The sequence below is a fragment of the Urocitellus parryii genome, chromosome 9 (assembly GCF_045843805.1).
Source record: "Urocitellus parryii isolate mUroPar1 chromosome 9, mUroPar1.hap1, whole genome shotgun sequence".
Taxonomy (NCBI): domain Eukaryota; kingdom Metazoa; phylum Chordata; class Mammalia; order Rodentia; family Sciuridae; genus Urocitellus; species Urocitellus parryii.
In genome coordinates, this window is record NC_135539.1 from 110,276,598 (window position 1) to 110,302,279 (window position 25,682).

Genomic DNA, 25,682 nt, shown 5'->3' on the forward strand with positions numbered 1-25,682 from the left:
ATTCTAGGATTATCAAGTAAGGCTAGCTAGGTTCTTAGTGTAGGGAGGGGAGCCAGAGGAGGAGAGCTCCATGATGCTCTCTGGGGATGCTGGGGACCCATTGCCTCTTCTGTGAAATTCCCTCAAAGCCATCTGCTGCCTAATGGCTGGGACTGTTCAAAGCCAATTCTGGAGATACTCCAATATGGATGGCCTCTCAGGAGCCCCGGAATTTTCTGTCTTTTTGATCTGTCTACATCACAACTTGACTGGGGAAAATCTGTGACCCTCCTTTCTCTCAACCTCTTTTCCTTCCAACTTAGGGGTTTCACTACGCTGGAAGGTCAGTACTCACTTGCATCCTTCCTGACCCAGCCTCATACCTCAACCCTCAGGCACCCTTCACTGCTTGGCCCTGGGAGGTTCTGGCATCAGGTAGAATGAGGAGCATCCAATCTCCTTTCTCCTGGAGAGATCCCTTGTCCAGATTGGTTGTCAGCCAGCCCCAGGCAGCCTCCAGGCAACAGTCAAAGGGGGTGAGGATGGGAATCCTGGTGGCACTACCCCTCCCACCCCACCCACCTCCCTGACAGCTCAGGCCCCTGTGCCCCTTGAGACAGAGCGGCCAGGTGTTGGGCCAGGGGCCAGGCACATGTGAGGCCAGACGGTCCTTCAGACCTTCCCCTTGGCCCCACCCTCTCCCCCAGCTTCTTTGCAGCTTCTCTGGTACTTTCCAGCTCACTGACAAATTGTCAAAAGCTATGAGAGGCGAAGTGCTGTTGAGTTAATGATCCCAGTCCCTGGAGAGGTGCAGCGCTCTTTTAAGAGAAGAAAGTCAGAGGAGAGTGGGGGCGTGGGAGGGGTAGGGGGGGGATGCTTTAGTACTCTACACAAAAGCCGAGCTACAGCTCCTTCCAGCTCTTTTCAAGGAACAGATTAGAAGAGGGGAAGGTTTGCCCCGAGCTGCTTTCTCCCCATGGGTGAAGGACTGGAGCCTCCCCCTTGCTTTTCTCTTTTTCAAAAAGTAAAAACAGGCCTGAGTCACATAGCTGCCCTTCTCTGGGTCCAGTGGCCTCGATGCTCTGCATCCCCAGCACCCAGCACAGGTCCTGCGGAGGCCCCTAGCTAAGCTGTTCCTCCCTCAGAGAGGAGCTGTCTTCACCAGCAGGCTGGGAGGAACTTCACCAGGCTAAGGGCACTGACCCCAGGCACCTGCTCATCCCCTGTACCCTGTCTTCTTGTCCCCCTTTCTTGGCCTGCTCTCTTGGAAAGGATAGGGTAGAGGTGACTGACAGCCCACCTGGTCCCCCAAAGAATTCTCTCCCTGCCCAGTCATTCCCCTTAGTCTGGCCCCACCCAAGCCTGTGGTTAGAAGGTAAATAATCAAAAATCGCATCCCTCTCCAGTTTCCGAAACACTTTGGTGATCCTTATCTCATCTCTTCCTTCTGAAGCCTTGTCATGCTGGCAGAATTGTTTTTACCATTTTGCATATGAGGGAAAAAAAAAAGAATTAACGCCCTTGGCCGAGTGCCCCAGTGTGACCTCCACCCCACAGATTTAAGTCAGCAGCCACAACCCGCCAGGGAGCACCTTTGGAAAGGGAAGATTGAAACTTGGGGCTTGAACTATCTAGAAAGGAAAGAAGAAGCCCTGTGCAGAGGCTGCCTGAGGCGAGACCTGTGCAATCTCTCATTTGCATTGTCTCTAAGTGTGATCTGGCATCGGGGAGGATTTTTAAAGGTTATTTTGTTCCACGTGGTCCCTAGACCCTCTGGAGCATTCATATCCTTTGAAGCTGCTCCTTGTGTATGGTGACATGGTGGCTGTCGAGGTCCCAGGAGCACATAGCATCAGGATAGTAGAAGCCTCTCGGGTCCAGAGGGTGAAGGGACATCTAAAGAGGAGAACCAGGCCTGCACTGTGCTCAGCATTAAGCCCAGAGAAAAGGGAGTACAAAGTTTATTCCTCATAAAGCCAAGGCCAAGCTCAGCTTCCCCCCATTCACCCTCCCAGTAAAATCCTGGCCCCTATTGTACACTACCTAACCACCAGCAGAATGGCTGCTGGCACTGTGCCTGGGAACTGTGGAGTGTCAGCACAAGGAAGAGTGGACATTGGGGAGAAGCAGGTGTCCAGCCAAAGGGAACAAGGTGACGAGGGGTGGCCTCGGAGCAGCGATGGCTACACATCCAATCAAGCGAGACCATCCTTGTTCACCACCCCTTACCCCCACCCCACCTTGATTAGAATGATTTGGCCCCAGGAGAATAGCAATGAATTAATTAGGGGTCTGTTGTCATGAAGCAGCTCATTATTAAAGTCCCTCTCCTGGGAGGGGAGATGGGGAAAGGTGTGAAGATGACAGCTACTCCAACAGAATCCTTTAACACACCTAGACCCTCCCCCAGCTGTCTCTCCTGCCCTTGGGCTCTGCCGGGAAGTCAGACAGACCAGAGAGCACAGGGGACACCCCAAGCAGGTTCCTGGGGCCTTGGAAGATGAGGGCTTTCTTTCCTCTCTCCTCCCCAACACAGTTGCTCAGACCCCAGCTCCCACCTGACCTTGCTGAGCTCAAACCTTGCTTTGCCGTCTTCCTGCCTCCTGGCCAGGAGAGATCCAGCCCCAGCCCTGAGGCCCTGGAGTTCTTTTCAGAGCAGCACCTGAGTGTTTACCGTGCTTCCCTCCTAAGAGCTCTTGCCAGTCCATTTGGGGAGCCAGGAGATCATTTAACAGAAACGAATGTACATAGTGCTTATGTGCCAGGTTCTGGAAGATCCTGTCAGGCAGGGTGGTGTGGACAAGTGGCCTCTCTCCTTACCCACTTTTTCCTAGAGATGGGAAAACAGGTCTAGGAAAATGGAAGGCCGACAGAGTTCAGATTCTGGCTCCTCTGCCTGCCAGCCCTAGGGCCTTGGAGAAATTACCTCACCCCTTCCTGCCTCAAGTTTCTCATCTGACTGTGAGGAAAAGGAGAGTGCCTACCTAGTTGGGTCTTTGTGAAGACTGAGTGAGAAAATGAATATAAAGCCTTTAGCACAATGTCTAAAAATCATAAAGGTAAAATAAGCATGAGCTCTGAGTTATGTTTCACTTTGCTCAGCCTCAGCAACAGGAGTTTATTCATTGCACTGATATGTTCTGGGGAGCCTACTATGTGCACAGAAGTACCAAGCAGAGTAGGCAAGTGAAGAACATAATCTCTTCTCCAGGCACTTTAATCCTGGGAACGATAACTTCATATGTTCACCTGTAGCTTCGCCAAGGGACATGCCAGATATTATGGGAATTCAAAGGTGGGATCAATGCTGGCCTCCTGGAGGAAATGGCATTTGGGTAAGGTCTTGAAGGACGGTTAGGATCTATGGGGTAGAATGAATTGTCTACCGAAGTCACAAAGATCAAAAAGATGGGGCCTTGAATGGGAACAAAATTGGAAAATGTTGCAAAGGCTATGTTAATTGAATGACAAACTGGAGAGTGTGAACTTTTCCAAATTGTCAAGTGGGGACAGCTAAGGTGTGTGTATGTGTGTGTGTGTGTGTGTGTGTGTGTGCGCGCGCGCGCATGCGTGCATGCACACACATATGAATACATGCAATGATTTACTTTTTTACAAGTAGTGCATGTTCATCATTTTTTAAAAATTAGGAGACTGAGATAAGCAAAAGAAAGAAAATTACAAACACCTGAAATTTAAGGATTTTGCATACAGAAAAGGCAGGATCAAATAAGTGTTTTAAGAAGATTAATCTGGCTGTGTTTGGTAGAATAGATTAGTGTAGGAATATGCCGGAGGCAGGGAGATTTCTCAGGTTATTGCAGTATAACAGATAAAAGGCAATAAAAACTCAGACCCAACTCGTTAGCTATGGGAAGAGAGATACAGCAGCATGGATAGGGTCTCCATTTCTCCTAGTTACCATGTGATTTTCTGCACCACGGTATCCCCATTTTTTAAATGATTTCTCCTTTTAAAATCTCAGGGAGTCTCCTGTATTCAGACATAAGTCCAGTGCCAGAGAGTGGTACTAAGAGCGCTAGACCTCCCTTCCCATCCCTGCAGATCAAATGCCATCCTTGGTGTTGATGAAAGCAAAATACTACTGTTCCAGATGATACAATGCAGGGCAATCACAGACCATTGAAAAGAACCAGTTAATTAAAGAGGGTAATAACCCTCTTAAGCTCCCCACCCTTTAAGGTTTTTTTTTTTTTTTTTTCCAAACTGCAGGTGGCCTTCTTTGTCACACTGGAGTAGACAGCCATATGATCTATTCTGTTCCCCAGACACCCAGCTCTTTTTAAATGTAATTTTTAGTCCTGATGATGAAGGCATTGCTCTCCTGTTTGACTTAAGAAAAATGGAGGCCCCAGAGAGAGGCAGAATGAAAGAAAAAGACAGCATGCTTTGGAATCAGGTAGAGCCAGCTTTGAGTTCCACACTGCCACTTACCAGCTGTGGGATCCAGCTGTAAACACTTAGCGTTTCTTATCCCGCAAAATGGAAGGCCTACAGTGTTTGGAAAAGTATTTATGTTCATTCTCCCAAACTTTTGCACATTGGTTGACATTGAATAGACACTCAGTGAACATAGAGAAATAAATTAATAAAGAGAGAAAGATGTTCAACAAAAGCACTATGTGTATCTAGTCCCAGGAAGCACAAGTTTTCTTTTCCTGTTCCCTCCTGCTGGGTGGGATGGGGCATTTTCAAGGGAGTTGACCTGTCAATATGTACTTCCCTCACTTCCAAACAACCTCTTCCAGCGCCTGGTGAGAAAGGCTACACTCCCCTCCACACAGACTCCAAAGGGTAAATCTAAACCAGTCCCTGCTCAAGATGCCTATGAGCTTCAGTTCTATCCTTAAACCACCAGGGCATCCCCAGGAAAAGAACCTGTGTGCAGTGCCTTAAATGGAGATTCTGAGCACCCCACCTAGCTTTGGATAAACAAAGATTCCAATTTGGCAGAAGTTCCTCATTAGTCTTTATTAAATTCCTCCTACCACCCCTCTACACGCCCCCCCCCAACTCTGTGCACTCCATGTGAATTATTGCTCTGCCTCTGCGTGATTTGATTTCATCTGAGGCTGCTTAATGCTTCGGCTGTCCCTCGCTGTGTTTATCTTATTGTTTCCCAGAACAATCAAATGCTTCCTCTGCCCCTGGCAGCTTCTTCTTCCCCAGTCTCTGATATGACCAAGCCTGGAGCTGGAGCTGTGTTTTAAAGTGGGTCTGGTCTGAGGGCCAAGCCCTGTGTTCCTGCATTGCCCAGTTCATTTCACCCCTCCTTAGCCCATGTTTCTTCTCAGGCCTTCGAATGCTCCCTAACAGTGGTAGAGCCAAGAGATCTGGATTCTTTTTGCTTCCAAGTCTTGGTGTCACTCTCCATTGCATAGTAGAAGGAGACACCCCAAAGATGGGAACCAGGTTTCTTTGTAAGGTGCAGATTGTCATTAGCCATCAGGAAGTATAAAGCAGAGGTGGCTCCTCTCCATTCCAGGAGTGGGAGAGAACAGTGGTGGCTTGGCCATCTTTCCCTGGCTAATGACCAGAAAAGCTACAGTTTAGAAAAAGAAAAGTGGCCTCTATGGCTCCCTCCAGTCAATCTTTCCAACCTAGTCCCAAACATTACCTTACTCACAGTAAATGCTCAAGAACTAGTCACCATATCTGCTGCCTATTCACTGGGCTATTAATTCTGACTATTCCAAGGTGCAGAAGTCCAGAGAGCAAGTGGGTTCTCTGGAGACCTGACCCCACATTCCAGGAGAAAGCCTGGCCCCCTAAAATGCAGACTCCTCTAGCCCCATGCACCCCTCTGCTAGTCCCCTCCCCCAGTTGAATATCTGGGGCAGATTCTTAACATGCACAGAAATAGAAATAATTGTACCAGGAAATGTCAATCTTCAATGTCAAAGCCCTGGTGATTGACCGACAACTCGCTGGGGACAAGTGCTGGAAGAATCTGCATGTATGTGGGAGGTTGTGTGAGTGTGTGTATGAGTGTGTGTGGGTGGGTGGGTGGGTGTGTGGTGTGTGTGTGTGGCGGGGGGAGTGGGCATTCCTAAAGCTCAGCACATCTTAGTACCTCCTTCCTCTTTGTGAGCAGGGAGGACCCTTCACAGTATCTCCCCTGTTCCTCTCCTCTCCTGGCTCAGCGCAGCCCACAGGCCAGGCTCTTAAGTCCCCTCCAATTACCCAAGTGTTTAGGGCCAGGCCCCCAGCTGTCCTCCAGGGAGCCTCGGCCTGCTGATTTGTGACTCTGCTTAGTTAACGTTCCTTCCTCCATACAGCTCAGAAGGTAGGGCCCATGCAGGCACCCTGCAAGTTGCTGCTGCTTCTCTGTACATGCACCCGTGTGTGTGTGTGTGTGTGTGTGTGTGTGTGTGTGTGTGTGTGTATGTGTGATGTGTGTGAATATGTGTGCAGAAGAGAGGGAGGAAAAACCTTAGATGCTGAATTTACCAGACTTCACTCTATAAATAATTCGGGTCATGAAGCTCTACAAAAATAAACTTGAGCTTGAATCAGTGCGCAGCACTAAACGCACAGGTGCAGCTACGCTTGCTCATTAACTCACTCAGAGCGCAGGCTGAGCAGCACCAGGCCTTCTCCACCCTTCCCCTCTTTAAAGATCTGAATGTGCACACGCACACACCCTCCACCCACCACACACCGTGCCACATGCTGCATATGCCACACATACACATACCACACACATGCCACTCACACACTGGTATACTGTAGGAGCCCAGAATCCTGTGAAAGCAGGGAACCAAGTGACAAAGGCCTCTTCCAAAGATGGATGGAAGTGCAGGAGACCTACTGGAATTACTATGGAGTCTTCAGTTACTCCATGTCAATCTGAGCCCTCCCAAATGCTCAAGTCTGAAAACCCAAGTTTTCAAGATATCCAAAGTCCGTCATAACAAAATCACATTTATAGTCGTATCAAACTGTACTTTCCATTTCCACCCCTGCTTTTCAGCTAGGCCTCACCTCCTCCAGGCAGCTCCCCATCAGGTCCTCCTCCAGACCAGCTGAGCACTGCCCCATCCCCACACTGTTCCCCCTGGAGTCCCCATGCAAACCTCTTCTCACAAGTTTCACACGTGTTTGGGGAGATGGATTAGATTGTCCACTTCCCCATGCCTGGGCTTCCTGAGGGGTCCTGGGTCATTCATCACGGCGTCCTCAACTCTAACACAGGCCTAGCTCACGGTAGCCATGTAATAAATAAACATGGACAGGCCTGAAATTCATAGCTAATAACTCATTGCATTTTTACAATATCCTTTTCAAACTAGGAAGGGCAGGAGTTACCGCCCTTATTTGGCAGCTACAGAAACTATGATATCAACAAGTGAAGCAGCTAGCCTGAAGTCACCCAGCCAATTAATGAGAAAACAGGGATTAGATCCCCACCCTCCAGACAGGATCCAGGGCCTCCCTCTGCATGGTGGTGCCTGTCAAATCAATTTCTTTCCTGCTGAGAGACCTAAGAAGATCCCCAATTCCATGCTCTCCAGCAGCTTTTGAAAAAAAAAAAATTCTTTTTTTTTTTTGGCTATTACTACCACTACTACTGTACTAATAAAGAGTGCCAAATCCCTAGTAAGGGCCTCATAATTTAAGGCTAACTAGGGAAGAAATTGATGCACAAGAAAAGGAGTTTGAGGGGCCTATAGGTAAGCGAGTTAATTGGATATGCTGATCTGAATTGGATGTTCAAGTAAAGAGGATGTCATTAATTTCATAGCTGTGATTTAAAGGAAAGATACTAAGAGAGCTACTATTTCATTCTCATTTCCAAGGGTCCCCTCCCACCTGGAAACTGGACAGTAAATCTCCCTGGGCTTTATCTCTCATGTTCCTGCCCCAAAGCCAGACCTGTTAAACTGAGTTTTAGATCTCAAGTAAAGCCCTCCTAAATTAGGTTCTGAGTTTGCTGTTGCACCCCAGGAAAAAAAAAAAGGGTGGTTGTCCCTCCTTGACTGTGGGGGAACGAAGGGGAGAACTTGGACTTCTAAGCTACCCTTCCATTCTGCTCAGCTACAGAGAATAGAGAAATGCTTACTACCGTGTCTTGGGAGAGTTATACAGTGTCGAGAATTTGGGCTATGTACAAAGCTTGGTTCTGCCACTCTTTAGCTGTATAACCTCAGGAAAGTTGCCTCTCCTGGCCTCAGATTTCTTATCTGTCGAAGAAGAATGATAATATTATTTACATCAGGGGTACCCTTAAGGACTAAATGAGCTAATTTTTATTATCAACTTTCAAAAGTGCCCAGCATGTCATAAAAGCTATATAAGTGGCAGCTATTAATAAATTCATTGGGCGAACAGGGACCTTTAAAAATTTACCAAGTCTAACCTACTGCCTTAGGCAGGACCAAGTTGAACTATACAGCAAAAGGGTTTGTCCTGTGTTAAAAACTCCTCCTAAGATGATCACAGACTTCTGTGGTCATCCATTCTACAGTCAGGTGTCTTCAGAGCAGGAATTCTTATTCAAGCTCATCTAAATGTCCTTGTGCAAAAGTTTAGGCACAAATTGTCTTCTGTAGGTCTCAGTAAAGACTGTCCCCTCTTCTGTAGTCTACTATGCCCCCTGTGGTTCTGCTCTTCTCAATCTTGGCCAAGCACAAAGGCCCCATGGTTTCTGCATGTCCACTGAGGTCAATTCCTCCCAGGACATGAAGAACCCAACTAGAAAAGCATGCTCAGGTGGCTGGTTCCACCTGTCGGTACCACCTCCTTCTCTGCCCCATCTCTGGCCCTCCACTGCCTGGTTGGATATTAAGACCTGTGCAGCTTGACCTGACAATGCATGCCCTCAGACTGGATTTGTGGCCTATTTCCATTTATGGCTGTCCTTGTGGTCCTTGAAACCTGGCCCCAAGGATGCAAGCTTAAACGCTGAAGAGAACTGTGACTTGGTGGGGCACCACACAATAAACCCAACTAATTGGCTTTCCAAATCTCGCTTTTGTTTCATGACTCCCTGATAGTTCCTCGCCACTAGGCACCCTGTGTCTGGCAAGGAGAGACAATTTTGACCTAAAAACTTCCCTAATCTCTCTGGGGCTAATCTCTCCATTGTTGTGTGCTTTCTCTGAATAGCACTGACTGGCTCCAACCCTGGTGGGGGCCTCTAATAGAAAAGCTTAGGCTATGAGCTGCAAAGCCCTTGCCATCTGGCAGCGATGTCAGTGATCCTTCTGGAACAGGTGCTAAGCCCGTCTGAGAAGAAAACTGAGGCTCAGGGAGGTAATTCTCCTAAAAGTGTGCCATGCCCAGGCAAGAAGAGAGTCAGAATTGAATCCCAGGATGCCTGAGTCCCAGAACTATATTCTCCCCATGCTAATGTGTGACCCAGAGGGAGCAGAAGGTATCCAGTGAAGAGAAAGATCTCTGCTGCCCAGTTGTCTGCCTGCCTTCTGCCCACTGTCCTGGCCCACCTCATTCTCCTTAACCCCTGGCCCTCTGGCCCCCAGTCTCCATTTTCTCTGACTTCCTATAGGTGTCTTAAAGGGCTATTCAAGCTACAGCAGGTAGCAGGGAGTAGGAGGATGCCCAGGGAAGCACAGACTTCTTGGCCAGGACTGCCTTTCTTTCCAAGGATGAAGACTGAATAGAATAAGAGAGCTTAGTTCAAGTTCAGGACCAACAACATTTTCTGTTCTGATTTGGTTTTAGTGCTCACGTTTCAGACCTATGTAGATTTGATTCTGGCTTCACTGGTTTATTAAAAGATTGAGGTTGCAGACAGGAAGTTTTTAAAAGCTTCTGGTTAGGGGCTGGGGTTGTGTCTCAGTGATAGAGTGCTTGCCTAGCATGTGTGAGGCACTGGGTTCAATTCTCAACACCATGTGTAAATGAATAAAGTTCATGGACAACTAAAAAAAAATATTTAAAAAAAGATTCTGATGAGGTCTCTGATTCAGTAAGAAGTGAATGATTGGGATTGGTCCCAACAGACAGCAGCAGCGTGTGTCAGGGTGGTGGCTGGGTCAGCTCCGGCTCCAGTCTGGCCACAGTACCATCTAGTCCCAGGGACCACTGAGGGAGGGCCAGACCCGTGGCATTTGTTCTTCCTTCTGACTTTGTGTCAGACCTTCTGGGGATCCAAGCCAGTGCCCAGGCTCATGGAGAAGGTGACTGCTCCAGCTGGCAGTGGGTCAACCAGCCTCCTAAGGAGGAGGTCCTGGGCCAGGCCTGGGCCCAGAGGGCTGCTTCTACAACTCCTGAGCCAAACCAGCTTAAGGAGACCTAAATCTCCCTGTAGAGGAGCAGCTGTCAAGGGAGGGTTTCTCCTTCAGAGGCAAGGTAGGGTTCAGAGTCATGCAAGAAGCAGACCCTAAATTCCCCAGGTTGTAGAAGACAGAAAACTAAGGCCAAGTCAACCAGAAGCCATGGCCAACACATCTTCCCTCTACCTCTTACAGTAATCAAGAACTTTTGTGAGTCAGTGCTACCACATTTCTGCAAGGACCTTATAGAAAGCTGGCCCTGTCCATCCAAAGGAGAACCCTGCTTTGAATGATAAGGGGAAGCATTTTAATCATGGAAAGTTTTCCCCAAATAGAGACTCTGTTCTTCCTTCTGCTTAACTCTCATAATCATAATTGCTCTGGGATTGAGAATAGACGCCCCAACCCCATAACATCGTAGCTGACTCTTGGAGTTGCCCTCTACCTACCCTCGTGCCCCCAACCCTGGAAGGAGGGGCTTCAGTGATAGTTGTCAAGGCAGAATCTTTGAATGCTGGAAGCCCCCTGTGAGGTAGTAAAAGGATAAGGATGAAGCTTAGGAGAAGGTAGAGTCCAACCCACAAGGTGAGGTTTCCTCCTCTACTTCAATCCAGAGCCCCCCAGTCACCCACCAAAGCAGGTGAGGAAGAAAACATGGTACCCCTCACTCTATGCCTTGACACTAAGCCACTGTACCCATCCCTGGAATCTAGGCCAAGGGCCCTCATGCAGGAATCTGCTCTGTCTAGCACTGAGAACTCCAGAGCCAGAGCTTTCCACCCCACTAGGGACTCATGGTCTGCTCCCCACTCACCCCAATCCAGCCCAACCCAGCAGTGCAGATCGTGCCCTGAGAACGCACAGAGTATAAGAAAGGAGAAGATGTATTCTTCAGATTTTCCAAGGAAAATGTGTTTGGCCTAACTTTAATTTAGCAATAAAAAAAATCCAGGATACTCCATCAGTTGGTTCACCATCTAAGTTCCTTTCAACACACATGTCTCAAGTATTCCCTTTAATCCATCACCAGCTATGTCCCCCAGCCTATGCAGGTCCTCAGAGAGTTGCAAGAGAAATAGAAAACATATTCCTATCTTCAAAACTTTGGCAGGACTTATGCACATGGGAAGCAATTAGAAAACAATTCAAATAGATGGTCAATACATGTTAGCTAGTACACATACAATGAACAAATCGATTGATTATAATCCTAGGACAGGATGTCTGGTAGAAAAAAAAGCATCAGTCTAAATGTCATTAATAAGCCATTAGAGAGGCTGGGAAGGCTTCCTAGAAGAGGTGGGGCCTGGGCTCCAGGGTATCTAGGTGGGCAGAAGACAAAGGAAATGAGCTGGGGGGAGAGAACACTGGTCAAGAGTCAGCTCCTACTCTGGGAAAAGAGACTGGGGATGGAGCAGATCTAACCAAGAACTTCTTGCCACCATTTTTTTTTTTATTTTTTTAGTAGTTAATGGACCATTTATTTATTTATTTATTTATATGTGGTGCTGAGAATCAAACCTAGTGCCTCACACGTGCTAGGCAGGCACTCCACCACTGAGCTACAACCCCAGCCCATGCCGCCAACTTTTTGCATGACTTTAGGGACCTCTCTCTTTTGAGCTTCAGTATTTTGCATATGGAGCTCAGCCTGAATTAGTACTTCTCATATTTCTGTACCAGCAGAAGCAGCAGCACCTGAGAATGGGTTAGAAATGCATGCCCATGGAGCTCATCCCCCGCCCCAATCTGAAATTCTTGGGGTGGGCTCAGCCACACATCTTACCAAGCCCTGCAGGCAATTCTGAGGCCACTCTGATTGGAGAATATTGGATTTTATCACTGCTTCTTGACCCTGGCTTCTCATTAAATTCATCTTGAGAGATTTTAAACCCAATGAAGATGCCCAGGCCCCACCCACAGAGATTCTGATTAATGCATCTGGCCCTGGCATTCATATTTTTAAAAACTCCCCAGATGATACAGATGTGCAGCCAGGGCTGAGAAACCCTGGACTAAATGACAACCAAGTCCTTTCTGACTTATTGTCCTGGGATGCACTTGGACAGAAAGAGCCAGGATTCCTAGATTACCACATCCCACGGGGTGGACTTGCAGACAGTCAGAACCTATATCTGGGGAAAGAAAGACATCATAATGTCCAAAAATCTGGAATCTCTTGATGACCACTTTTTGGTGGTTTGTATAATTGCCCAGCATTTCCCTATATCTGCCTGAGGTAAGGATACTGTGTATAGATGTTGATTCTCCCTTTCCATCCACAAATAAGTGTGCCCAAGCTCGTGCTAACTTGCATATTCATATATCACATACAGCTTTAAATATCTGTAACGTACACAAGAATAACCACATATAGATAGTCAGAATTATTCCGGAGGGCCTATGTGCACACAAAAATAAATCCACCATCAGAAATCCCAGCCAGTGCACTCAGATGGCTTAGGAAAGTATTCTCTGTATGGAGACTGGGATGTTTGAAGTAAGTGGTGTTTCTGGCTACAGAGTAGCAATTGGGAGGGGTAGCAATGGTTTTTTGAAAGCTACTTCTTCTAGGTAGAAGCAGGTAGCCAACAGGGAAGGCAGAGTGTATACATGCTAAGGATACCCTTGTTTCTCTTGCAGATTCGAGCTGATGGTCCCCCCCATGGTGGGGTCCAGTATGAGATGGTCTCTGTGCTCAAAGATGGGAGCCCCATCCTTCGGGACATGGCCTTCTCCATTGATCAGCGCTACCTATATGTCATGTCTGAGAGACAGGTAAGTGTTGCTGCCAATCCATATATTCTTTCCAGACTCCAGGAAACTGTTGATGATCTGTCACCTTAGTTCAGAAGCTGTTCCATCTAATAAGGGAGACCTCTGCTCTTGCTGCACCAGGGTCCCGGAAGAGGCAGATTCCCTGTAGGTTTTTGCAGGGAGCCACAGGGAAGCAAGCCGGGGCCAGCCGCTTCCCGGAGGCTTCTCTCTAGGCCACAGCCCCTGTCTCAGCCAGTGATGAACAGCCCCGCAAGAACAGGCCAGACTGCATGGAGCAGCTTGGTGTGATTAGGAGGTAGATTTACTGCTCTCGGGCCCACAGAGTCTGCTGCTCAAGGGAGCCAAAGAGGTGTAAATAATCCAGGCCTCCGGGCTGGGCCTGCTCCTAAGAGAGACAGAACCAAGATAGGGCCCCAGAAGGAGATAAAATCTTGGCATGAGTCTTAAACTGGTGCAGGGTAGAAACTGGTCAGCTCTGGGAAGCTGAAACTATGCCTGCAGAGATGGGGAATCCTACGAAACAGACTTCTACCCTCTGCGAGGTAGCAACTGAGCAAGTTCCTCACCCTCAAGGATGGGGAGGAGGAGGATTACTCCCCCAGATTGTACTCACTCTGAATGTGTGGCAGCCCAGAGAAGGGTAATGCAGGGGGAGGTGTGGTGAAGAAAAGAAGCAGGGAAGACAGGAGATTCATCAGATCCCTGCAGATCCAGAAAACCCAGCGAACACCTAGTTTTCACCAAGACTGCTTCATTCCATTCACTTGGTCAGTGGGTTAACAGTTGTTGAGCTGCAGCGATGGTCTTTATCATTTTCCTGAAAAGGAGAAGTCAGATAAAGGTCAAAGAAGGATTAAAAAGGATTATGAGTCTGTCTCAGCAGCTGAGGATACTGACAGAGGCTGGAGAATTGTGCTGGGACTAGAGGACCAGCCACTTTCACAAGGTGCCTCCCAGCTCGTATGTCATTCAGAATATTCTGCCAGGATTCCAGTGTCCTTGATCAGCTTCCCCCTTCTCCGAGTTGTCTTTCCCTCCTTTGTTTTTGAATGTAAGGGATCTGAATCAGGGGATGGGGGATAAGCAGAAAAAGTAAGAAAGGGGCCAGCAGGCACATGACAGCATTAAGGGACGCAGTGATGCAGTTCTAACTTGAAAATTACTTCTTGAGAATAGATGACACAAATCATATGCTAATTGCATGCAAATTACATCCAGAGCCTCTTGAACCCACCTGTCTTTTTTACCTTCTTTCATGTGGCCCCCGCAATGGAGGCATAAACAGGTCCAGATGGGAACTGGGAGGAGTTGGAGGACGCTTTGCCTAACCTAGAGTGGGTGAGAGAGTCTTGGAAATAAACACCAGCCTATCATCCCAATAAAACAGGCAATGGGCCTAAGAGAAAACCATGACTGGGCACATATTTATTGGAGACAAAATACTGGGAAAACATGAAAAGGAGTGGGACTTGATCTCTGCCCTGAAGTTGCTACCATCTAATGAGGGAGAGAGACAGGTACCCCGGGTATCTATGACGTCAGATTGAGTTCTATGGATGCTCTGTGTTCTCTTCCTATTCTTCTTCACCTTTAAGACTGAACGTTATTTTTAAAATAAAAATAGTAGATGCTTACCTGTTCAATACCAGTTCAAGCATTACCTATAGACAACAGTCTCAAGTCCACCATCCAAAATTAACATCACGTTAACAGGATCCTGAGACACTTTCACAGGAATACGTAGAAGGCTGGTGGATAGATGGCAACCTACATAGGTGGCTAAAGAAGAGGAATAAACCCATACTATGCATGATATTTTTTGAGAGACACGCTGTATGGCTCAAGACCAGGCAGGAAGCTCTGGGTGAGAGCTCTCTCTTGGTTTTTTTTTTTTTTTTTTTTTTTTTTTTTTTTTTTGAGTCCAATGTAGTGAAAAAGCAGAAGCAGCAAATGGAAGTGACCAACAAAACCTTAGTGGAAACTGAAAAAGCGCCAAGGCACATTTTGGCTGCATGTCCTTTGTCAAATGGGATGCTTTTGAAAATGCATTCAAAATAGAACCAAAGAAGAGGCGCTGGGTCAGGGCTAGAGGCTGACAAGAAGGCTTGAGGATATAGAATGATCTTGAGTTCATGTGTGATGCCACGTCCGAGAGCATGCCTCCTGGTCAAAATACAGTTTCTCTGTAAATATCCTCTCCTTTGTCTTCATCCTCTGCTTCAGGTGTCCTGTTCTTGTTCCAATCTGCACCAAATAGGCTGAGTAGTAGCCAGTTGCAATGAGCCAAGGAGCAGATAGAGGAAGAATGTGGGTTTAATGCCATGGGGCTGTCTCTGGCCAAGTGAGATATTAATAGGGGAGCTCTCTGTACCAGGTGGAGCTGCAATCAGGAGGCCAAGTCTAAGGGGGATTTGTGGTGGAGCTCTGAAGCCTGTCACTTGGACAGCCATAAATCGTGTAGAAATAGGTAGCCAGGTGACTTCACCGGGGGGGGGCTGAGTCCAGGGAGGAGGGCCAAGGGCAGCTCAGGAGGCCCATCTGTCTGAGGCCGGCTGAGCACAGAGTCTTCACAGACAGCCAGGACCTCTTCAGGAGGCAGTTTAATGTATGGTTGGAGAACGGTCAGTAAAAATGAAGTCAGATGTCCTGGATTCTAGTTCAGCTTTTGCAATAACCAGTAGCATGACTCACGGCTTCCGTTTCCTCCTTTTTGAGTTAGAGGAGTTACATCAGATAACAGGATTGCCTCTGAAGTCCACAGTTCCGATTCTGGCTATTCTATAGCAGAGAGGCCTTAGACAAGCCACTTAATCTCTGTGTCACACAAGGTCAGGGTGAGACTCAGTTGAGACAACAGCTAGGGAAGTTCTTCTTACTCTGTCTCCATGCAGACTATGACTCCACTGGTCATTAAGATTCTGTGTGGCTTCTTCCACCTCTTGCATTCTGATTTCATTACTTAGGAGAATAGATACTATATGTGATGATTAGGAAGCTAAGTGGTTTGTGACCCAGATAACAGGCCCTGCCTCTAGTTCCCCAGGTGACCTGGGCTTTTATCTTCTCAGGGACTTGGATTCACCACATTTAAAGATGGAGATGAAAAACCTGACTCAGATGTCCTTTTAATTCTTGAAGAGTTCATTGAAGGTCCTGGTATTGGGACTTCTCTTTTTGCAGGTGACATCAAAATCACCACTAATAAGCTTAAAGTTAGAACAAAAGAACTTGCTGAAAAAGAGGTCTGTGAGGTCATGCGTGTTTTCATGAGCTTCTTCCCTAAACAATGAACATTACAGAGAGTAGGAAGGCTGGTTTGCTTATGAATAAGTGTATTCCTGCGCTGAGGCAGTGTATTAGTCCTTTTTCCATTAGCATAACAAAATAACAGAGTCTGAGTAACTTAGAAAGTGAAGAGGTTTATTCAGTTATGGCTTTGGAAGCTGAACGTCGAAACAGTATAGCCCAGGCTCTGGCAAGGGTCTCCCTGACTGCAATCACATCATGGCAGATGATATTACAACAAGAGTGTATGCAAAAGGATGAGCTCACATGACCAGACAAGAAGCCAAAGAAGGTTGGGAGGGGCCAGGCTTGCTTTTTTATAACAACTCTGTTGCAAGAAATAACCTGGATCCTGTGAGAGCTACATCAATTTCTTCTGAGGAAAGCACCCTCAATGATCAATGTATATGCCACTAGGTCCCACCTCTTAAAGTTTCTACACATGAACATCTGGGGGATACACTCAAACCATATCTAAACCATAGCAGGTAAAAATTTAAGATTTGGGGGGTTCTCTAAAAGTCCTAAGATCTTGTGTGACATCAAGGGAATGGGGCTTCCAGAAACTTCATTTTATAACAAATCTCTGGGTAGCCTAATCTCATCCCTTCCTTCCACCCTATCCACGGCACTTACTTATCTCTCTGTACTCACCCCTTCTCCAAAACACGACATCTGTCCTATCCTTGAGACCAGGTAAGAGTACAGTGTAGTCCCTGGTCTCACATTCTGCAAAAGGGGTTCTAATCTACCCACAAAGTTAACAATCTAATACCAATATAACACTTGTTCTGACTTCTCTCTCTCTCTCTCTCTCTCTCTCTCTCTCTCTCTCTCTCTCTCAATTAACTAAATGTAATTAAGAAATAGGACTAGTAGGAAGTGTTGGGTCGTTAGTGCCACTTCCTAACAAGTCAATGTTAATGTACTGTTAATAGATCTGCGGCTGGCCAGTCCCAGGGGGAAGTTTGGGAACTGATTCCCCAATCCTGCTGCTATTTGCCCAGGTGCTCCACCGTGAAGATGCCTGGCTCTTCTCTGGAAAGCCCGCCCCAGACTCAACAGTGAGTCAACAGATGTTACAGCATGACTCCAAGTTGCACCCCTGTCCTCAGTGTCTCATGGAAGTCAGACAGAGAGTCCAGGGAAAATCAGGCTACGGGCCAAGTTAAAAACCAAGCAACAAGATGAAAAGAAACCGAATGGCCCTAGTTTCCACCCAACTTGTCAGGCTGGCCACTCCCAGAAAGGGAACACCACTCCGTCGTCCTCAGGGTGGATGAGAAAAGAGTATGGGGATGGAAGCAATTATTCTATTTTATACTTTAATTAGTTTGAATTAGCAGAGGGAATAGAGGCATAAAATGATCCAGCGAAGGGTGAAATGGAAAAAGGGAGTCACAGTGGAGAATGGCTCCGTGCAGGCTGGAAAGAACCTGGGGAATAGCAGATAGGCTGGCAAAGGGTGAGCGTGTTGGGAGTGGGTGGGGGACGTGGGATTCTGCTCTCTATTTCTAGGCGTGGAGGGGCAAAAGAGCACGGTGGTTAAGATCTGGCATGTGAAAGTGAGATAGACTTCCTTTTCATAGCTTCTTGCTAGGTGGTATATGGCTTTGAGAAAGTAATTTGACTTCTCCAAACCTCAGTTGCTTCATCTGTGTAACGGGACTAGCAGGTAGGCTAGTAGTGTGACTAGATAAGTCACCTCGTGCCATATCTGACTTAGTCAATGCTTTCAAATGTGATAGAAATTTATTAGTAGTAGTGTCAGTACTAAAACTTTCTGGGGACCTCAGTAAGGACTAGAAACATATCCCCTCTAAATTATGGCTGGGAAAGCATTCTTATGTTCCAGCAATGGCCTCCAACCTGCCACTCCTGCTGCTCCCTCCCGAGGGACACCTCAAAAGACTCTGGCCTGGCCAAATGGCAGCATTGGGCTGAGTTGCTCATAATCTGCTATTTATTTTAAAAATCTAGGAATGTGCCTAGCAGACTAAACAATCCTGCCCCCCTCCATACTCAGGAGGCAGCCCCAGGCCCATATGTGAGGCTCGGGAGACTTGAAAGCAGGCATCCATAGGGAATAGGGAGGGGCACCTGAGCCCTGGCCATCCCCCAAGCCCACAGGCCTGAGTGACCACAGGTATGGATGCTTGGTCAGCCAGGGACTCTCCAAGGGGCTTTTCATTTCTGGTTTCCTCAGGTATATAACCAAGCCTCAAGTTCAATGCAAAAGGCAAAACTACCTTTTCCAGGTAGTAAAATAAGCACAGACCCCAGCCCTGAGTGCCTCATGTATGTGCCAGGAGTTGGCACACTGCTGTGTTTATCTATGGCTACATAACAAACCATCCCAAAATGTATGAGTCAAGGATTCAGGGATGGAAGGGGTGCAGGAAGAAGTGAAGGCAACATGTGTCTGTTCTATAATATCCACAGCTTCTGTGGGGATGACGTGAATGGCCAGGGTGGCTAGCATGATGTGGGGCTAGATTCTTCTGGAAGCTTCTTCATGTCTGGCACTTGGAAACTAGAAGTTGGGATCGGTTGGGATTTTTTCACTAGAGTGCCTTAGACAAGGCTTCTGCATGTGTCTTGAGTTTCCTCACAGCCTGCTGGCCCCCAAAATAGTTAGACTTCTTGAGTATGACAGCTCACGGCAGACACAGCAGCTCAGGGCTCTAAGAGTGAGCACCCCCGGCAAACTAGGGAGGATTTTTTTTTAACATTTTTTAGTTGTTGATCGAACTTTATTTTATGCATTTATATCTGGTGCAGAGACTCAAACCCAATGCCTCACACATGCTAGGCACGCGCTCTTCCACTGAGCTACCACCCTAGCCCTAGGTAGGACATTTATTACCTTTCTCAACGACTTGGTTTTGGAAATCCCAGTGTCTCCACTCTGCTGCCCATCACACAGTTGGCACACTTGAAAAGCAGACTAGGAAAAGATGTAGGGCTGGGTTCTCCATCCACAGGGGCATGGAAACACAAAGCACCAGAGCAGGAGGGGACTTCAGAGATTCTGACCCCAGATGAGGAACTCAAGGCTCAGAAGGCACCATGTGACTGCTCCTTTCAGCACTGTGTACCCCCAGCACCTAGCTCCAGGATCAAAAGCAGAACTGCTCTGATTTCCCAAAACACATACGGACCCATTAGTGGCCTTAAAGTGTGCTGCTGATCAACTGCTGAAGGTTTTGAAAGTCCTACATCAAATGTCCTTGGGCAAAGAAAGTGCTTGTGGGAATCTATCAGGAGGGGGTCACATGTTGAGGGCATGTTGGCTTTTAATGTTCTGCCAGGAAGCCTTCCTGTGACAGGTTGCATGGGAACCACTCAGAAGTGGTCCTCCTTGCGGACACAGGGCAATGGCTTCTCACCCCCAGGGATTACAGGAAACAGACATTTTCACCAACCCTGCCTTTCTGGTTTAACAGAGATGGGGCAAGGAGGAGTCTGGCCTGCAGGTATTGTTACCGCTGTGGACCGGTGACGGTGACGAGTCCTTGCTTCCCCAATGTTGAAGAATAACACCAGAGAAGCATGCCGAGGCAAGGTCAGAGTAGAAATTAGAAGTTTAGTAACAGACAGCAGAAAAGACTTCTCCGGAGGAAGAAGGGGACCCAAGAGGTGGAATCCGTGGAAGTGTGGTTGTTTCCCCTTTTTATAGTTCTTTTAGTGATGGAATGTAGGTGGGAAGGCCCAAGGGGTGAAGTAATCTGGTCAGGAAGGACTTCTGAGGCAGCATCTTCAAGTTTGCTGTTCATTAACACTTCTTTGGGATGGGCTATCTTCAAATCTGCTGGGGGCTGTTTCCTGGACTTCATTAACATTTCAAGAGTTGCTCAATTTTTCTGGGAATTCATTCTCAGCACTCAATATTAGACCTGATTTACCTAACTACACTGACTACCTAATTTTAAATCTGGATTCAGTATCAGAAACAAAGTGTGTAAAGCCACCTTCCCCGACATAATTCACTACAGGAGAAACCCTGCAGCAGGTCGCTGCTCTGGTTCTAAGTCTTGTGTGGGGCTGAGGGAAGTTTAGGCCAGCCTCTCAAATGCTCCTGCAGCACTGTCCAGAGGGCTTCTCCAAGGGACTAATTTTGTTCTCCCTGGTTTGGAGAATTCCCTGTCAAATACCGACTTGGTTTGAGGCCCCAAAATAAGAACCTTTTCAAAGGGGCTGTTGTCATACTTGGGGTAGTAAATTTCCTACCTGTAGCCCAAACTACTGAACTGCCTGCCAGTCCCCTAGGTCCCCTGAAGACCTTGGGAAAGAAAAGAAAAAATGTGAGGAACCACACTTCTAGACGTCTCCTGCTTGTGGGTCTTGGCATTTCAGACTGTTATTGTGATGGTGCCTGTTTAGTGCAGGTGATCAGACTTCCTGGGCGCCTGCAGAGTTCGCCAAGGTGTATTTGACAAGTTTCAGTAACAGGAGCCCCGCTCCTGCCGCCAACTGGGCCTGGAGGCCTTGGCCCTGAGGGAGGCAGGAATGTGAGGGGGCAGGAGAGAGCTGAGCCTGAGGGACCTGGGGAGAATTATAGGGTTTGCGGATTAGGCGAGTGAGGAAGAGAGAATCACGGCTGCACTTTGTTTTAGAAAGTGTCACTTTCAATCCAAGCCTTTGATGCACATGTGTTTCTGGTTAAGGACTCCAGACCCCAGTGTGGCCCAGGAGCTGAATGCTCGAGGGCAGAATTCTGCACAGGGCACAGGGACCACCTCAACCTAGGTTTCCCTTTTCCCTCTGTCTTTCCCACATTTCCAATGTCAAGGATCCAGAGGCTGACTCGAAGCCGACTCCCTGGCTATTAATATTCTCATGGGAGCATTTTTTTTTAATAAATATTTTCACATGAGGGAAGAGAAACGCAAACCCACCCTTTTAATCAGACGCTTGGCTTACTGTATTTAAGAGAGAGAACTCCAGCCTCTTATTTTAAAATCCTTGGGTTTGGAAAGAAATGATTGAACACAATGCCCAGGCCAGGCGAACTGGTGCCAAAAACCCTCATTTCTCTAAATGGGCAGGGGGCCTGGAGACTCTCTCTAATCCTTGGCAAGGGCTTTGCTTTCTCTTTCTAGGTAGGACAGCTGAAGGCTCACACTCTTAAGATGATGCCCCTAGACTGAGGGATGGGAAATCACAGTGTCTCTGTACCAGAAGGAAGCCTACCCTCCCTCAGTCTTTTAAATCTGAGGAACTGATGCCTAGAGAGGGGACTCGCTTACCTGGGTCATCATGCTGATCCACCTGGCCCAGCCCAGCATTCTTTTCCCAACTTGACATGGCTTCATTCAGCACAGGCAAGGGAAAACACTGGCATGTTTAAAAACTAAAGTTGAAAAAAAAAAAAAAAACTAAGGAAAACAAGCTAGGCCCAAGAGAGAGTCCCTGAAGATGTTCCCAAGGGTCAAATTAAAATAGAGGTGATTTGCATATCATTAGCATACACCGACCCATTCATTCAACAGACCATTAAATGTCTACCATGTATAATGCATAGAGCTGTCCACTGGAAAGTCATTTGCATATGCAGATATAGACAGGGCTGTCTTTCTAAGGAATGTTCCAGCAAAGATCTTAGGTACTTTCTTGATTTCTTTCTGCTCTTTTCAGCACAACCACAGCCCTGTATAACCGTGATTTTGTGTACAGATAAGTAAAGTAGAATTCCTGCCCTCAGGATGATCACATTCTGGAGAGAAGGCAGGAAATGTAGGTAAAAGGGAAAATAAGGTGAGCAGTGCTACAGAAGACAGGGACGATGTGTTTGATAATTACATTAGCTCATACCTACCAACAAAGAAGCCTGTCCGTGCTGGGAGTCTCTCAGAGAGCCTGACACAGGAATGCAGAGCTGGTTGAGGCCCAGAGACTACTTAGTGATAAGCAGCCCTCTGTTTTTTAGAAAAAGAGTCAGAGATCTGGAGAGAAGTGATGGTGGAGAATGAAGGGTGTACCAAGCCAGTGAGAGGAGGCTGGTGTCAGCGACTATGAGCAGTTTCCTGACAGCTATGGAAAAGCATGGACTCTTAGATAAGTCCCAGCCCCACCACTGACTGCTGCGAGGCCTGGGGCAAATTGCTTCACCTCTCTGTGCTTCAATAACCTCATCTGTAAATGGACATAATTATGACATTTGCATGAGGATTAAATTTAATGAATTAATGCATAAAAAGCACTCTGAAAAGTACCTGGCATGTGTTACCTGCTTAATAAATGTTAGTAGTGGCAATTATATTTTTATGGTTGTACCCCCATGTCTCATCACCAGGCCAAGCCCTGCAGTTCACGCCGTGCATATAGCCACGCCTAAAAAAAAAAATCTCCACCGCCTACAAGGCCTTTGAGCTCTACTTTAAGATGTTGAAATCTAATATTTATGTCATGCTTTGCTTATTTTAGTTGACAAACATGACCTCAACTAATAAGCATTATTTTCCTAGCCTTTTCTACAGATAAGAAAGAAAACTGAAATTTAATCTCGCTAAGTAATTTGCCCAGAGCAACAAAGCTGGCAAACAGCCGGCTTAGGCCTCCACCCCAGGCTTCTGGAGGCCCACCCACGCCTCCTTATTTCTGAGACAGCGCCCCCTGGCTGCTGTCCGGCTCCCCTCCTGCACTTCCCCTCCTGGCTCCACATTAAGAAAAGGGTTAAACTCCAGGAAGCCAGCACAGACTCCTAATCTTCTCACCTGACACTCCCAAGGAATTTGGAGTACTGGGCTGTTTTACTTTAAAAAGAAAGAAAAAAAAAAGTCAGCACTGCCCCAGGCCCTACATGGTGGCCAATCAGAGGAAATGTCTCTAATGGTGGGAGTGGAGGGAGAAAAAGCCCCAGGCCCCAAGGAAGTTACTGCAGCTCCATTCTTCCTGTGCAGAAGAATGGTGCCTCACAAGACCCTCTCCCCTCCCCACTCTGACCCCAGAGGGCTCCTAAGAGGCAGAGCAGACGAGGAGCTTTGGGTGGTCCCAAAGCTCCTGCCTTCCCACCTTCCCCCAACATCAAGTGGCCATTCAGGGACCCAGCAGGTGACATGGTGACACTCCTGCACATTTTCCTACCCCATCCACTGCTCCACTTGGCAAAGGAAACCCCTGGCCAGGAGGGCCAGTCCAGTACACGTGGGAGAAACTGCATCCAAGCCCCATTCAGCCTCAAGTGCCATTCCAAGAGTGAGCCGGGCAACCAGGGAGCAGCTCCATGCGAGGGTTTCTCAGGCTCTCGGAAGCCTCCTGTGCCCACAGCTTGGAGTCTCATCCAGACACCTGCCTGGCCCAGCAGGCTGGCCGCAGGACTCGGCAACCTGCTTCCTATCTCCTTCTAGGCGTTCTCCCTGGTGCTCCTCCTGTCGAGGTAGAGTAATTGAATGTGTTTTATTTAGACCATAACATTTAGTGCCACTTTGGGTTTCCAATTAGGCTTCAATCAGATGCTGAGAGTCTGATTCGTTTTGTTGTTTTGATCAACACAAAAGATGGCAACATCAGAGGAGCTGTCGTGAAAAGTTATTTCCATCCGCTGATGACTGAGACAGTGGCTGTGATGTGAAGATACAGTTTCAGAGGTGTGGAGAGGGGCATGAACATCAGCAGAGCAAGAGGCCGGGAAGGGGAAGCCTGCAAACCTTGGCAAGATGCACCATCTGAAGGGCAGAGGCCTCCCCTAGGGATGGGAGCAGACCTTGTGCATTGGGGACTTGACAAGTCTCCTCTGTATGGGGGCCAGAGCCCTGGAGGACACAATGGGGAAAAAAAAAACTGGGTCTCCACTCCAGCAGGTTTCTCACACAAATGGTGAGGCTTGGACGGACCCTCTCAGGACTTAGATCCAGGATATATCCCAGGAGGCAAATGCTGATCTCTGCTGGACCAGAACTCCTTAGCCAGAAGTGGCCAGCTGAGCCCATTTCCTCCCCGCTGCCTGTGGGTTCTGACCAGCCAGCTGCCAGACAAGCTTTCTCTCCTGGGCTGGTCCTTTGGAAGGGATCTAGGCTCAGACTTGAGGCTACAGGGGAGTTCTAGGGAGAGGGAGGTAGAGGGGTGGTGGGAGAGCAGCCAGGACCAGGTAAGGTGAGAGTCTGCCCTTGTGAGTCATCTGAGTCACTTACTGGTGCAGCTAAGTCAAGGTCAACTGAAGCCTCAGTTTCCCTGAGGGTCAAAAGTATTTAAATATCCCTCTCGGCCAGGACATTTGGCACATTCTTTCTAGACATGAACAGTTTCAAACAGTGCCAAAGTTCACTTGTGCTTGGAGGTGCTTGGAGGCGGGCCTGGGTCTGAGTGTGTCTGTGCTGGTGAGAACAGAGGCATGGGGGCCAGCAAGTAAGATGACAGAAAATGCCCCTGTGGGATGGGGACATTTGCTCCTTCGTGCAACACCATTATATGCACCCGAGGAGAAGGGGAAGGTTGCTCCCCTCCGGTGCTGTTTTCAGAGTCCAGCTTGACTGCATTTTTTCCAGTTGGCCTTCTGATCTTTCTGTGGTAGGCCCAGCTCAGAGACCCTGAGCCTCAGCCACAGTCTCCATAGTTTTCACACTATGCCCTGAATCTCCCTTCACCATCCTGCCTCAAGTGACCTTCCCCGCCCAGTCCTCCCAATCATTCCCACTCCCACCTCCCTCCACAAACAGGCTAGGGTTTGCAGCATCCACCAGGTGGAGGAAGAGTGGCTGTGTCATCAGCTGCGGCTTAGCAAACAGTCCAGGGTTCAGCCTCTGTCCTTCAGGCAGTGTTTAGAGATGAGAAAAGACAGGTGGGCAAAAATGAGGGTCAGGAAAAAAGGAGACTGAGAAAGGAGATGGACAGAGACTCAGCCGCCATGGTTCATCCAACAACCTTTGAGGACTGCTAGGTTGGCAGCACAGGGTTTGTGCCCCCACGATCACACTTACACAAGGAAAGCCACAGTGAGCAGCTAATGAAGCAGCAGCATTCAGTGTGCTGGGAACAGGAGAGGCCACCACCCAGCACAACTTGTGAGTCAAAGAAGTCTTCCCCTGGGGAAGAGACGCTTCAGGTGATTTGTGAAAAGGAAGGGTTCATCCATTGTGATCAAAAAAAAAAAAAAAAAGAGTATTGATTAAGTGAAGGAAAGCTTCAAATCAGGAAGTTGAGCCTACTCAGGAAACATTTCCCCAAACTTGATATTGTTGGAGCCAAAGGAAAAGTTCAGAGGCATCAATTCTTGCAGAGTTTCTGTGTCATATGGATCTGAAGACTTGAGATGAGCTCCACCCACTACTCATCTCAAGAAGAAAGGGACCCAGCACAGAATAAAGGGGCTTCAGGTCCCCCCCCCCATCTGCTGCCACGTAGAACATGGGAGGGAGCAAACATGCACCCAGCTCCTGGTGC

General features: G+C 47.7%; 1 protein-coding gene across 1 annotated transcript in view; it reads left to right on the top strand.

The window, feature by feature from the left end:
• Plxna2 (plexin A2) overlaps positions 1 to 25,682 on the top strand; it is a 203,092-nt gene that overhangs the window by 81,403 nt on the left and 96,007 nt on the right. Inside the window, exon 4 of the mRNA XM_026387404.2 lies at positions 12,882 to 13,016. Coding sequence (XP_026243189.1) covers positions 12,882 to 13,016 — 135 coding nt within the window. The remainder of the gene's footprint in view (positions 1 to 12,881; positions 13,017 to 25,682) is intronic.